Below are 13,000 nucleotides of genomic sequence, written 5' to 3'. Positions count from 1 at the left end.
CCTCTGTTCTTTCCTTCCTAGAATCTTATGGCAAGGGCCTTATACGACAATGTCCCAGAGTGTGCTGAGGAGCTGGCCTTTCGCAAGGGAGACATCCTGACTGTCATAGAGCAGAACACAGGAGGACTGGAAGGGTGGTGGCTCTGCTCCTTACACGGTCGGCAAGGCATTGCCCCAGGCAACCGGGTGAAGCTTCTGATTGGCCCCGTGCAGGAGACCTCCTCCAGTCAGGACCCGCCGACTTCTGGACTGATGCACCAGCCCTTTGGCCAACAGAAGCTCTATCAAATGCCAAACCCCCAGGGCGCCCCTCGAGACACCATCTACCAAGTGCCACCTTCCTACCAAAATCAGGGAATTTACCAAGTACCCACTGGCCACGGTGCCCAGGAACAAGATGTGTATCAAGTCCCACCATCAGTGCAGAGAGGCATGGCGGGGGCTAATGGTCCCCACTTAAGTAAAAAGGTGAGTGAACAACAGACTGGATTTTTGTTCTTACTTAATTTTTTCCACTGTACTCAAAGCGTGTGTGTGTGTGTGTGTGTGTGTGTTCACGCTCCTAAAATAAGAACTTGGAGCTTCCAAGAAGTACATCAGAGAAGTAAGTATATCTTCCAAGAAGGAAGAATATCTAAGTACCCTAGCTTGGGTATTATTTTTCCATTCATTGGTCAGCAAAACGCCCACCCTGTGCCAGGTAATGTTGATCCGTCGCCATTATGGGTTCCTGAGCCATGCCAGGCCATAGTGTGTCATCAAGTGTTTGTCTCCAAATTTCTGATAGACCTGCTTCTAGACCTGGACTCTGCACTCAGTTTCCAGTCTTTTCTCTTTCTCCCTTGAGTGGTACAAGGCACCACATTTTGCACAAGCACAATGAGGCAGCAAGGACTCTCCTTTCACCAAAAGCTGAATCATGACCCCACTGGCCTGGCTGCACAAAGAACCCACCAGAAGTAGAGGCAGCAAGGAAGGTGGGAGTGGGTCATGCCAACCAACTTGTTCTGGAGAGTTGTCAGCTTCAAGGGTGACTCATTTAAAACACATAGACTAGTGAATTTAGAAAAGAGCCATCCTCTTGTCCTTCGAGTCATTCCTATAATAATACCTGAGGTCGTGGGTGAATATAGTGGGGCTAGGGTATTTAGGAAGGCATCATGTCAAAAAAAAAAAAAAAAAAAAAAGGAAGGCCCTCTTCAGCACTCTATATAATTCCACATGCCATAACAATTTGAGATAAGTAGAAAACCGATTTAATTTCAAGCATCTAGTATATTTTCAATGCTTGTGATACAGTGATGACTTCAAGAGTGAATCTAGCCTCCATGATACTTAGGCTGTAGTAAGGAGACATAAGCAGACACTGAATGTCAGGTGGGGAATTGTGCTGTGAAGAAAATGATACCAGTGAACTTGTGGAGGGTAATAGCCAACACAAAGGTGATGCTCTTGGAAGCATTGCAGGGGAGGGCTTTTCTCTTCAGTTTGCTGGCAAATTCCAAGGGCCTACAATGGGTCCAGTGAGGTTTGGTATTAAGAAGGGGCTAATTTAACAGAGTAAGAAAAGATCCCTGAATCACAAGAGAAAAGATACAGTTGGACGCCAGATAGAGCTTGTTGATGCTTAGAACATGACGTATACATGTGCCCTGCCTTGCGAAAACCTAATACAGAGTTTGAATTTACAGTCCCAAGTAGATTATGGAATATCTATTTGCGTGATAATGGAATCCTCTGTTGGAAAAAAAAAAAAGGAGGAGGTGAGTTACTGTCGGATTCCTTAAATAACAAAGCCACGAATGTATTTTCAAATCACCTTTTATACAAAACCTGTGTTTTACAAAACACTGCTCAAGAGCACAGGTGTTACATAAGCTGAGTGTATAAACATTAGGAGGGATTCCTCAAGAAGTTAACAGCTTTCCGACTTGTATTGCCTGGAACAGTGATCCCTGTCTGGGGGTCATAGACTGCGCCCGTGACCTTTCAAAGTCCTTCTTACCCCAGGGATTTTAGATTCAAAGGGAGAGTCAAACCAGGCCTCTATCTCCAGAGCGAAAAAGAACAGTTGAAAGGTGTGACTATAAATAAATAACTTCTCTCATTCTTAGCCCTGGTTGTGTGCATCTTAAAAATAGCCCTCCCTCATCGGAGCTGGTGTGAGGCAGACAGGGGAGGCCAGCACAGGAAATGCTTGGCTGAAAGGTGGTGGGGTCTGAGCTTTCATCACAGTTTATTTTGGCAGGAAGGTGACATGTTTTTCTTTTTAGACTCTACCTTTTTAGTTCCAAGTCTGAAAAGTCTAAAACTTCGGACTTCTTCCCATGTCATTTGCTATAACTGTACTGCAGGTTTGTTCCTGGACCCTTGATCCATTTAGAGGGGAGAGAGTTTGACACACCTTCCCTTGGATGGAGGTTGGAGTGCCGGGGTTACCATTGGGCACTTGAACTCCGTGTTTTTGTTTTTGTTTTTAATTCTAAAATCAGTGGAAGGTTTTATGTTTAGCAAGAGGTAGGTGGTTCCTGTAGGGGGAAGCCAGCTTCCAGAAGGGCACTCTGCCAGCCCTTCCAGGGGATGCCACAGACCTGGGGGAGGCTTGACCAGAGCTCAGGGGTAGGCAGTGCCCCGAGTGCTGAGCTTCGAGCTGTCGGGGTCTGAGGTGGTAACGTGGTGAGGCAGGAGGGGATGGTCCTGGCTCTTCCCTGCCAAACACCGTGTTCTCTAGGACACCTGACCTCACCCTGAGTCATCTCAGTGCCCCTGGGTCTCAGGCTGCCGCCTCTATCCTGTCCACTGGACCATTGGCTCATGCCCCATGGGAGTGGGCGTGCCCTCTTCTTTCCTTTCCTCTCCCTCTCTTCCTTCTTTCCTTCCTTTCTCTCTCTCTCCCACACCCTTTTTTGCTTTCTTTCTCTCTCCCCCTTTCTTTCTTCCCTCCTTCCTTCCTTCCTTCCTTTGTAGTGGAGATGGCTTGGCTGCTGACAGGTGATTTTAACCTTCTGAGTAAAAACAACTGCTTTAAAAACTTCCATCAACATCTCCCTCTGTGAGGTTTCTGACTCAAGACCTTCTGAATGGGTGAGAATCATACTAATGACTTAAGCCAAGGCTCCAAGGGTTAATCTCAGTACAGGGGGGATCCGGCAGGGTTTTTTTTGAGTTCTCATTGTAGTAGTTTTGCTGACTTACTAAATAGCCCCATACCCATTTTTCTCTTTTAATTTCCCATCTGTAAAATGATGGTGAACCCAGAACTGGACATTCCTGGTAGCTTACGTCATAGTGCTTAAAAGCTATTAAAGGAGAGAAAGAGGAGGCGGTAGAATCTTGTTCTGAATCACTAAAGTGTGGTTCTAAAATTTTAGGGAACATAAGAATCACCCAGAGAGCTAGAGAAGGTGAGTTGAGATGCAGATTCCCAGGCCTCCCCCAGATTCTAGCCCCAGGGCCGGGGAATCTGCATTTTAGTAAGCTCCTGGGATGGTTCTGGGGGAGGTGGTCCAGGACTGCACTTTGAGAAGCATTGTTACAGGGCCATGAAGGGGGTTGGATATGTTCCAATCTGTGATTCGGGACTTTCCACAGTTAAAGATTCCCTTGATGTTGCTACAGACTGTGGGCTTCAGAAGTTTTATCCACCACAGTTTTTTCTACTAATGAATCACATAGGGGGAAAAAAGACAGTGAATTCTGCCTTGTATCACTCCAACTTTGCTGTCTGGGAAACTCCAGCCCCCACCCACCTTCTTGCATCCCATCCACGTAAAATGAGATTCATCACTTATTAAATCAGTGGTTAGAGAGAGAAAGAAAATCATATAATCTCCACCCTTTCCTGAAACAAGAAGACAGCATGAGGATTGTGAAAAGAGCCTGGGCTCTGGGGTGAGGTCGACTCCTGGTTCTGTTTCTTTGGTAGCTGTTAATCCCTTGGCAAGTAACTGAACTTCTTTAGACTTCAGTTTCCTCATCTGTCAAATGGGAATAATCATAGCTATCTCCTAGGGTTGCTGTGAGAATTCAATGAAACACTGTATAGAAAGGACCTGGCACAGAGTTTTGCAAAGCAGGGGCTTAAAAAAAATTAGTGCCCCTTGCTTTGTTTTTCTTTCCTTTCTCAGAGTTTATTTGGAACTGATCAGCCCTGTTTGTGTTTCATACGCTGCACTGAATAGGCAACTACTTTATTGCTAGCATATATGCTGTTCTCTTTGAGTGTGTGGCTCTCTCTTTGGTTCTCCAGAAATTTTGTACAGGGTGGAAAGAACTCTCAAAGTTATCTGGAAACCATATACACTGACACCTTGACTTAATTTCATTGGTCTTTTTCACTCTGGGTTTTGTGTGCAGGGCCGTTTTATCCATTAGGCATTGTGGGCAGAATGCCGGAGGTCTACGAGAACATTGGAGCACTGAATAAAAAGTCTTGGCTCCGAAATATGAAACACAAAAACTGCAAAATAGAAATTAATAAACGTTTAGACAAACGTGCCGGAAACAACACGATGTCAACCTCATTAATTGTTACATTTAGATGTCATAACTATTTCATTACATGTGAAAACAATTTGTAGGTTAGATTTTTCTCACTTTGCAAAGACTTCTAAATACGCCTGTGATTGCCAAGAACTCACAGGCATTTCTAAATTAAATGAGTTACTCATAGTCCAATAATTTCAAAAGCTGAATTATATTTTTAAGAAGTGTCCTCGATTTTTTAAAGGCAAAATTGTAGTTAATATGGAACTGTGGTTTGGAGGGGATGATTTAGACCCAAACTTCAAAAGCATAAGGCCTACAAAGGTCTGAAAGAGCTTAATTTCTCTACTTCAAAGATCAAAACCTGCCCCCTGACTTCATCCATTTTGTGCCTGATCTTCACAGGGAATTATGTGTGTTTCTCCGATTATTCTTTGGACTTGTCGCTTTTATTCTAACTGGCGGAATTAGATTTGCTTTGCATCCTTCTGAAGATCAGTTTGGGGCTAAATTATGAATTCCATTCAGGCAGGCAGAGGCCATGGCTGTCTCTTTACTGCTATAGGCCAAGCTCAGAGCAAACCATCAGCACACAGATAACAGCCAATGAGTGAACGCACAGGCGGAAGCGAGAAACGAAGCATTTAATTTGAGTTGACCTTTAAATAAGCTGAAAAGTGGTTCTGATCTTATCACCCCTTCACCATCACACACGAGTCAAATCCCGTGTCCAGCTCATTAGTCTGTTATGACATATGTCAGATTTTACATGGTCATTTTCCCCCAGAAGGGTCTTGGAGAGTGTCACCATCTGTTTTCTGAAATGTTAACTCTCTGTTCACAACAAATGAGCATCCAAAGCATGATGTCACGTTCAACATTTCTGAGGGCCTAACTTTTATGCATTTTGCCAAATTTAGACAACAAGATTAGTTAACACGTCTATAGTCATCTAAAAAGGAGAACCACACTTTTCCCACTGAGGAACAGTGCTTCCTTTACCTATGCTATTATGTATCTACTGCCTTTCCTCATCTGTGCTACCTGTGAACTCCTATTCATACTTTAAAACCCATTTCAATGTTCATCTCCTCTGTGAAGCTTTCTCTGCACCCCAACAGTTTCTCCTGCCTCTGTGGTCCCAAAATATGTTGTAATTTCACTTAATCTCAAGGGAGCTCACAGGCTCATTAAAACTTTAATGGCCCACATTTATAGTGTGTATGATGGACTGGGCAAGTACTGCTTCGGGGGTAGCACTCAGTAAACTCAAGTAACAGATTTATCTAAACCCCATGACATCATCTTTAAAGACCATTTCCTACCTTCCAAGGTGAGACATAGCCAAATATTGGCAGGAAATGATTCAAAGATTTTAACCAGGTCTTCCAGGCCCATTCCTTGAAAGGTAATATAAGAACCATAAATAGTTTATGCTACAATGTTTGTGCCTTCTTAGACACTGAGTCATCATAAATTACACACACACGCAGGCACACACACACCCAAAGCCATTGGTTAGGGAACTGAGGACTTCCTTTATTGGGATGTGAAGCATTGTGAAATCTGGTTGCCCAGAACAACACTCATATACCAGCAAACCAACTGCTATATATTAGCAGTATGATTTGTCTACCAACAAGTAAAAATAGATTAAGAGGAAATGAAAGCTCCCAGAGAAGATAAACTCTGACTTCACCTCACATTCCTTTGTTCCCTTCCTACACACACACACACACACACACACACACACACCCTCAAAAATACTGGGGAGAATCAGAGTTTGACAGGGCAGAGGGTACCTCCAGTTTCTTCACTTATAAACTCAATAAAATATGACCCTGTTCCAGAATTATGCATTCCTATATAAAGATAATCCTGATTTAAATGAATTTTTTTCCTCAGTACCATGGCTCTTTAGTGTATGCAGAGAAGTGAATGTTCACCTAAAATCTCCACCCTCAAGAGTCAAGATAAAATTTAAATACACAAAATTCGAGGTCCTTGAGCATTTCAAGGGCTCTATGACCTCACTTTAAAAAGGAAAAGTATCTCTTCCCAGTTAAGTCACCCAGGCCAGTGGAATGAGCAAACCATAACACCTCCTTAGAAATGAACAAAGGTCTTTTTTGTTTGGTCAATGCCAAGGCCTTCAAACTCGGTGGCAATTGCTTATAAAGCTCATAGATAATGCGTATTTCTAGGAGCGATTTAGTAACTTCTTACAAACTCAAAACGAAGCGAACAGAGGTAATCTTCCTTCCTCCCTGAATGATTTCATGCTAAGTGACTGTGCTTATCAGAGAGACTAGGTCAGCATCATACATAGTATGTTGGCTGGCTCAGTAGATAATGCTCTATTTGTGAGGGAGAGAAAAGAATACAGAATTTTGGTGATTTGACTGTAAAACTGAGACTTACTATTGGTTGAACGCATTTTTAGAAGCAGACTTGTCTGAGTCCCTTGTGCAAAATGCAGAGCTGGGCGCCTTCTTAAATAGCTGTGCCGTGAGCCTCTTTGTCCAGGTTCCCATCCAGAGAGGCACCCTGCTCCTGTCTAAGGGGCACAGGTGTGACTCACTCGGGACGTGTATGTCTCCCTTCAAAGCTGTGATTCCAGCAACGTGTGAAGAGCACCAAGGAGTCCCATCTTTAAAGGGACCCCACAGTAGATCAATTTTTGAAGCCAAAACAAATCCCTTAGCAAGGCCATAATCACATCTGATTTATTTGAATAATTTTTATAATACTTGCTTTTCTTTTTTTTTTTTTTATAAATAGAAATCCATTTTAAATTTATTTATTTTATTTATTTATTTTTGGCTGCGTTGGGTCTTCGTTGCAGTGCGCGGGCTTCTCATTGCAGTGGCTTCTCTTGTTGCGGAGCGTGGGCTCTAGGCATGTGGGCTCAGTAGTTGTGGCTCATGGGCTCTAGAGCGCAAGCTCAGTAGCTGTGGCACATGGGCTTAGTTGCTCCGTGGCATGTGGGATCTTCCCGGACCAGGGCTCAAACTCGTGTCCCCTGCATTAGCAGGTGGATTCTTAACCACTGCGCCACCAGGGAAGCCCAATACTTGCTTTTCTTAAAGCATGGTGTGCTTAAACCAGTTATTTCTCAGAATAGTTATGCGTTTTCATGTTTCAGCATGTTATTAAGCTACTCACTTCTTTTAAGAATCGTTTTAGAGCTAAAGTGGGGTGACTTGCAGGTGCCTTTGAGCTTGGTTGCACATTAGGGGCATTACGTGCATAATCTCATCTAATCCTCCCAACAGTCTCATAAGGTGTTCGTCACAGCCTCCACTTTACAGGGGAGGAATCTGAGGTCTGAGAAGTGAACTTGCTGAGGGACATACCTCTAGGAAGAGGCAGGATTGATATTTGAGCCCACGTCTGTCTGACTCTGAAGCTAATGACTTTTACATCCCAGCTAATGGTTGATGTTGCCAAGCCCTAAAATAAGAGGGCATATTTAAACACTTCATGAGCAATTCCAGCTCACCAGAACCCTGCATGCTAAAAAGCATCCTGTTGGTCAGAAAGAATGAAAGGCACTGCCAAAGGCTCCCACCTCAGATCCAGAGCATAGCCTCAATGCTGAGGGAGTCTGAGCTAACGACCAAGGAGATGCCCGCCACCCGGCTGCAGTCACTTGCTCCAGGGCAGGCTGACCCTCAGAAGGCCTGAACGGGTCATCCAGGTGCTGTAAAGACCGTGGTACCAACGTACTGCTACGGTGGCTTTCTCTGCCATTGGAAACACCGTCTTTTCAAATGACTTCACATTGCTCCAAGTGAATAACTTCATTTAACCAGATACAGTCAAATCTCCCAGAACTGGCTGGCCAGTGTGAAAGGGACACCCCCAAAACATAAGATACCCAGATTTCAAGTTTTGCCTCTCAAATAAGGAAGTAACTTTCTTTAGGAGTATTTATTTGTGAAGTTAGAGAAGTATTTATTTGTGAAGTTAATCTGTCTCACTGTGTAGCCTATAAACACTGTGTAGCCAACATGGCACTGGAAGGGGGGGCCCTGATGGGCTGCTGGACCCTGCTAACCGAGGTGCTCCTTCACACCCCTGTGGTCATCGAGCTGAATAACCTCTGAAACTTTAGTCCCCTCAACTGTGAAATGGAGAGTAGGGTTGGATTATCGCTTAATGGTCTTGGCTAAAATTTTATGACCCAGACATCCTTATCTGATTCTTTCCCAGAGTCACTTGAAAAGTAGTAAAACGACTTGGCCTCAAGATTCTTAAGAAAGAAGAAAAGACACTCAGGCGTTGATGTAAATTTCAGTTGACCCCTACGTTTTGGCATATCCTTCTTTTACCTTCCTTTAGGATCCTGTCCACCTTTCTATCTGGAAACCGCAGTCTCCTTTAGAGGATAGAACCATGTCTTAGAAAGCAAGGAGCAGGCAGGAGCACGGGAGAGGGGGGTCAGGGGTGCTGAGCGGGGGGCCGCAGAGTTCGCGGACTTGGTCCCATACATGAGAACCCTTCCGGGGAGCGCCTCGTTAAAAACTCTCCTCCCTGCTTTGTTACCAAGAGCTAAGACAGTGTGTCATCCTGGAACTCGTTTTCTGCCCATTTTCCTCTATTTCACCCTCTCGGCTTGGGTGAGACCCTTGATGGGTCTGATGCCTCTTTAAGCGACAGCCCTGCCGCAGCCTTGGGTCAGCGCCATTCAGAGCTGGCACCAAGTTCTGCCGTGTGAGCTGTTTGCTCCATCCTCCATCATGTCGTTTCTCCCAGTTAAGTCACAGCGTCTTTCCTGTACCTATTTAGGAGGAGACGATACCCATAGGCATCTGGGTGCAGAAATTCTCATCCCTTTCCTCCTTCCATAATCGCATCCCTTTAAGGCTGTCTGTGGGCACCTCTCTAAAATCCAATTCAAAAATCTAGATTTAGTGCTTAGTGGTTTGTTGAATTTATTTGGACAAAAAAAGAACCAAAATGCTCGTGCCTTTTATAGTTTTCACTCGAAGAACATTTCGGTCCATGAGATATAAAAAAATGGCTGTGCTGTGCCCACCTCTGTCCCGGGCTGTATTCAGCTTCGTCCAGAGAAACACCTCAAACACTTGCAGAATCCAGAAGTTATTTCCCATCATGTTCTTTCATGTTTAAACGCTTCTAGCTGCTCTTTGGCGCTTGGTCACTCCATAACTAAATATTGCTTTAGCACTTGCTACACAAAGAGCTTCCTGAAAGCAGCAGGGGAGGCATGCTGGAGGCCTGACAATCGGGGCACTGTTTGTATGGAGTGGTTTGCCATCCAAACGCTGTGTCAAAGGAAAGTGACCCAGGAGCGCCATTCCACCTCTGAGCTTTCAGCTGTGACTTTTTCCTCATTTGAAAAAAGAGCCTGGCAGTGATTTAGACGTGGCTAGCAAAAGGCTACATTCCAGCATAAAATCAGACATCAAAATGTCTTTGAAGGAAAGTAAATCACCTCCCAAAATACCGGGGAAGAAATCTTGATGAGCACGAGAGAAGCAGTAGGAAGGGTTAACGGTGCTCGGGGCCCATGAGGGTGTATTTTTAAGGCCGGGCTCAGTTTTTGTTACATTGTTGCTATAACAAGTAAATAAATGGGCTCACTGCTACACCCAAGTGGGGCAGAAAGAATTTATAGAGAATTAATAAATCCAGTCAGAGAAAAGCAACAAGTAATCTTGGATTTGAAACAGACAAACCTCGATAACTTTGCAGTTTCTGGAAATGGGATCCAAGTTCTAATGAGCAGTCGCTGATAATTCTGATGTTTCTTTTCCTAGGGTTTTCTTTAAAGGGAAAGGGTCACACAGTTCATGGGCTTTAAGACAAAGAGGTTCTTATAAGATCGAATAAATACTGTGGTGGCTCTGTTAATGCTTTTTAAGGGCATTTAAGTGAAATAAGTCCTTTCCAACAGGCAGTTTTAGAAATCAAAATACTCTTGTTAATGTACAGGTCCCAGAGATAGTATAAATAAAACTGGGTGTCAAGGAATTAAAGAAAGACAGGAAGCAATGTAATTTTACTTTCCACATTATGTCTAGAAAAATGCAAAAGATGGCTGCTAATCCGTGAGGCCTACTTTTGAATTCAGATGATCTTAGGTGCTGTTAATGGCGAGGTTATAAATCTGTACTGTAATCATTATGGCACAGTGGCACTTTTTAACTTCTCAACAAGTACCCATTACATTTCCTGAGCACCACCTGGGTTGCCCAGTTCTTGAGTAGGCCTTAGGGCAGAACACCAGGAGCTGGTTACACACATTCCTGCTCTGCCGGATTCATGGGTAAACTCCACTGGGCCATTATCGAGGCATTACCTAGATATCAGAAGCAAAGGATTGTGTAATTCACACCATTCCTAATGTTGCTTTGGATTGTAGAGACTTGGACACAATTAAATCATGGGATACAGAAACTGAAAAGAGTGACAAAAGATTCCTCCCTACCCCTCCAAGTGGGATTTATTACTTTTTAAAATTTTGTTAAAATTATAAAAAATTCTATTTTTACGATTTTGAATTTTTTTTTGATACGTACATACATCCAGTGTAGAACTATGAATGATAATAATACACTAGAACAGGACCAGTGCTGCTGAAGTTCCCCGGGCTTCTCCCCTTCCCGTCTTGGTCTCATCCACTCTACCCAATTCTTTCAGTCAAACAGGAGGATTTTTCTGCATCCTTTTTACTGTTTTGTTCTTCTTTCGAGTTGCTGATAGCATGGAAGGAGGGAAAGAGTCAAAACACGGGCGAGTGTTGGAGGAGAGAAATGAGAATTTGTGATAAGTATGTGAGCAGTAGGGCTGGTGCGCGGGAGCACAGAACATGGCGGGACCTGAGACCCTATTAATCGGCTTTCACAGGGTCCGTGGGTGGTCAAGGAGGATCTGCCTTCATGAATGGCACAGTCTGCTCCCTTCTCACTTCCCCCAGCGCACCCCTGAATGGGCAGCATCTTGCTGAAGCTCTCCTAACCACGGGGCCTCTGTTTCTGCTATGCCCCATCCCAGGCTCCCACCAGCTCAGCTTTAAGGAGATAAACTAGATGCCCAAGGGAAGCAGCGCCCCCAAGTAGACTTGCTGAGACCTTGGTACAAGTGATACCGTGTGAACAGAAGTTGTCTTTATAGAAAGTGTTTTGCTTCTAGACATTCCTCATGGGTATGCGTCCTACTTCTTGGTGAGATCCTCTTGACAAACCCAGCATGTGCTCTTCCACTGAAAAGAAATGCAGAGGAGAAATTCAGTAAAGTCTCTTGGGTTTGAGACTTTGCTGTCTTTCTCTTGGATAAATATCTTTATCTCTCAGATTATAAAGCATGTTTTCTCCTGGGGTTTTCCACTGGTGTGTCTTGTGCTGTTATGGTGATAACTGTGACAATGGCAACACTGATATGACCAGAGTAAAATAGTAACCCAAGTAAATACACTGATGATCACCAAGGGCAAAAGTTTCTTGTCATGTACCACTTTAATTTGAAATTCCCGTTGCCTCGTAGACCTCACTGGGAACACTGTGTACGTTTGTGAAGATTTCTTTTTACATGACTTAAATCTAGGAATGATTAAATTTTGTATTCTCCTACGGTTTAATCATGAAACATTTTGAAAGCAAACAGCCCTGAGATCTGTGATCACCAAGACAGAACCATCCTCATCCTGTTCGGAAGGAAGCAGGAATTGGCTGTTTTGTTCTTGTTTCTGTTGTCTTGTCTCCTGAATTCCTAGTTATCTTTGATTGTGTGTTGGACATTGTGGTTTTTAAAAAATATTTGTAGACATAATACAAGGCCTATAAAGCTGTTCAGAGAGAGTAAAAATCCAGAGAGGATTTTGCTTCCTCTGCCAGCCTCACAGGCACACATAAATCTAATTTCAGGCTTTGAGATGTTCTTGCCAAGCCTGATGACTTAAAACCTAGCTTCAGCCTGTACAAGGGTAGGTTCACTTCCAGCTACTCCTTACTTTCGCATGCAGCCCTTAGGGTCCCAACCCAAACTGCAGGATGGTTATCAGGACCCCTACCTTGGTGAGCCCTAGAGTCCAATGTTTCCCTTCCCCCATAGAAGCTGAAAAAACACAATGTAGCCCCTCAGACCTGTTTTAGATCAGCAAATGCCCCCCAGAGAAAAAGCAGCCTCAAAATTTGGGCTTCCCTCTATGAATTCCTTCTCCACTTTTCAGTTTTGACCTGGTAATTCTTTACTATCTTTTAACTTTTGATGTTATCAAGAAGATTTTTCATATATTCTCCTCACTTTTTTAAAGCTGTCTTCATTAGGGTGATTGATCTGAATTACCTAGTCCACAGTTTAAGCCCAAAAGTAAAATCTGCTTAACCTAGGTAACAATTATGATAAAAATAGCTGAGGATTACGGGTTTATGCTTTGCCAGGTACTTTATGTACTTGATCTCATTTAATACTCCTAATAGCCTCTAACTATTATTACTTCTGTTTTACTAATGAGGAAACAGGCCAGGAAATAGCTTGGTCATGTCGT

General features: G+C 43.6%; 1 protein-coding gene across 3 annotated transcripts in view; it reads left to right on the top strand.

Annotated features, from left to right (window-relative positions):
- The window catches only part of NEDD9 (neural precursor cell expressed, developmentally down-regulated 9), a 296,941-nt gene that overhangs the window by 269,970 nt on the left and 13,971 nt on the right, over positions 1-13,000 (top strand). For all 3 annotated transcript variants that reach the window (XM_036868228.1, XM_036868227.1, XM_036868226.1), the window contains one exon: positions 22-468. In XM_036868228.1, the coding sequence (XP_036724123.1) occupies positions 22-468 (447 nt within the window). The remainder of the gene's footprint in view (positions 1-21; positions 469-13,000) is intronic.

This window comes from Balaenoptera musculus, chromosome 11 (assembly GCF_009873245.2).
Source record: "Balaenoptera musculus isolate JJ_BM4_2016_0621 chromosome 11, mBalMus1.pri.v3, whole genome shotgun sequence".
Lineage (NCBI taxonomy): Eukaryota > Metazoa > Chordata > Mammalia > Artiodactyla > Balaenopteridae > Balaenoptera > Balaenoptera musculus.
The sequence above is the reverse complement of the archived record's forward strand: the minus strand, read 5'-3'. Positions and strand labels throughout refer to the sequence as shown.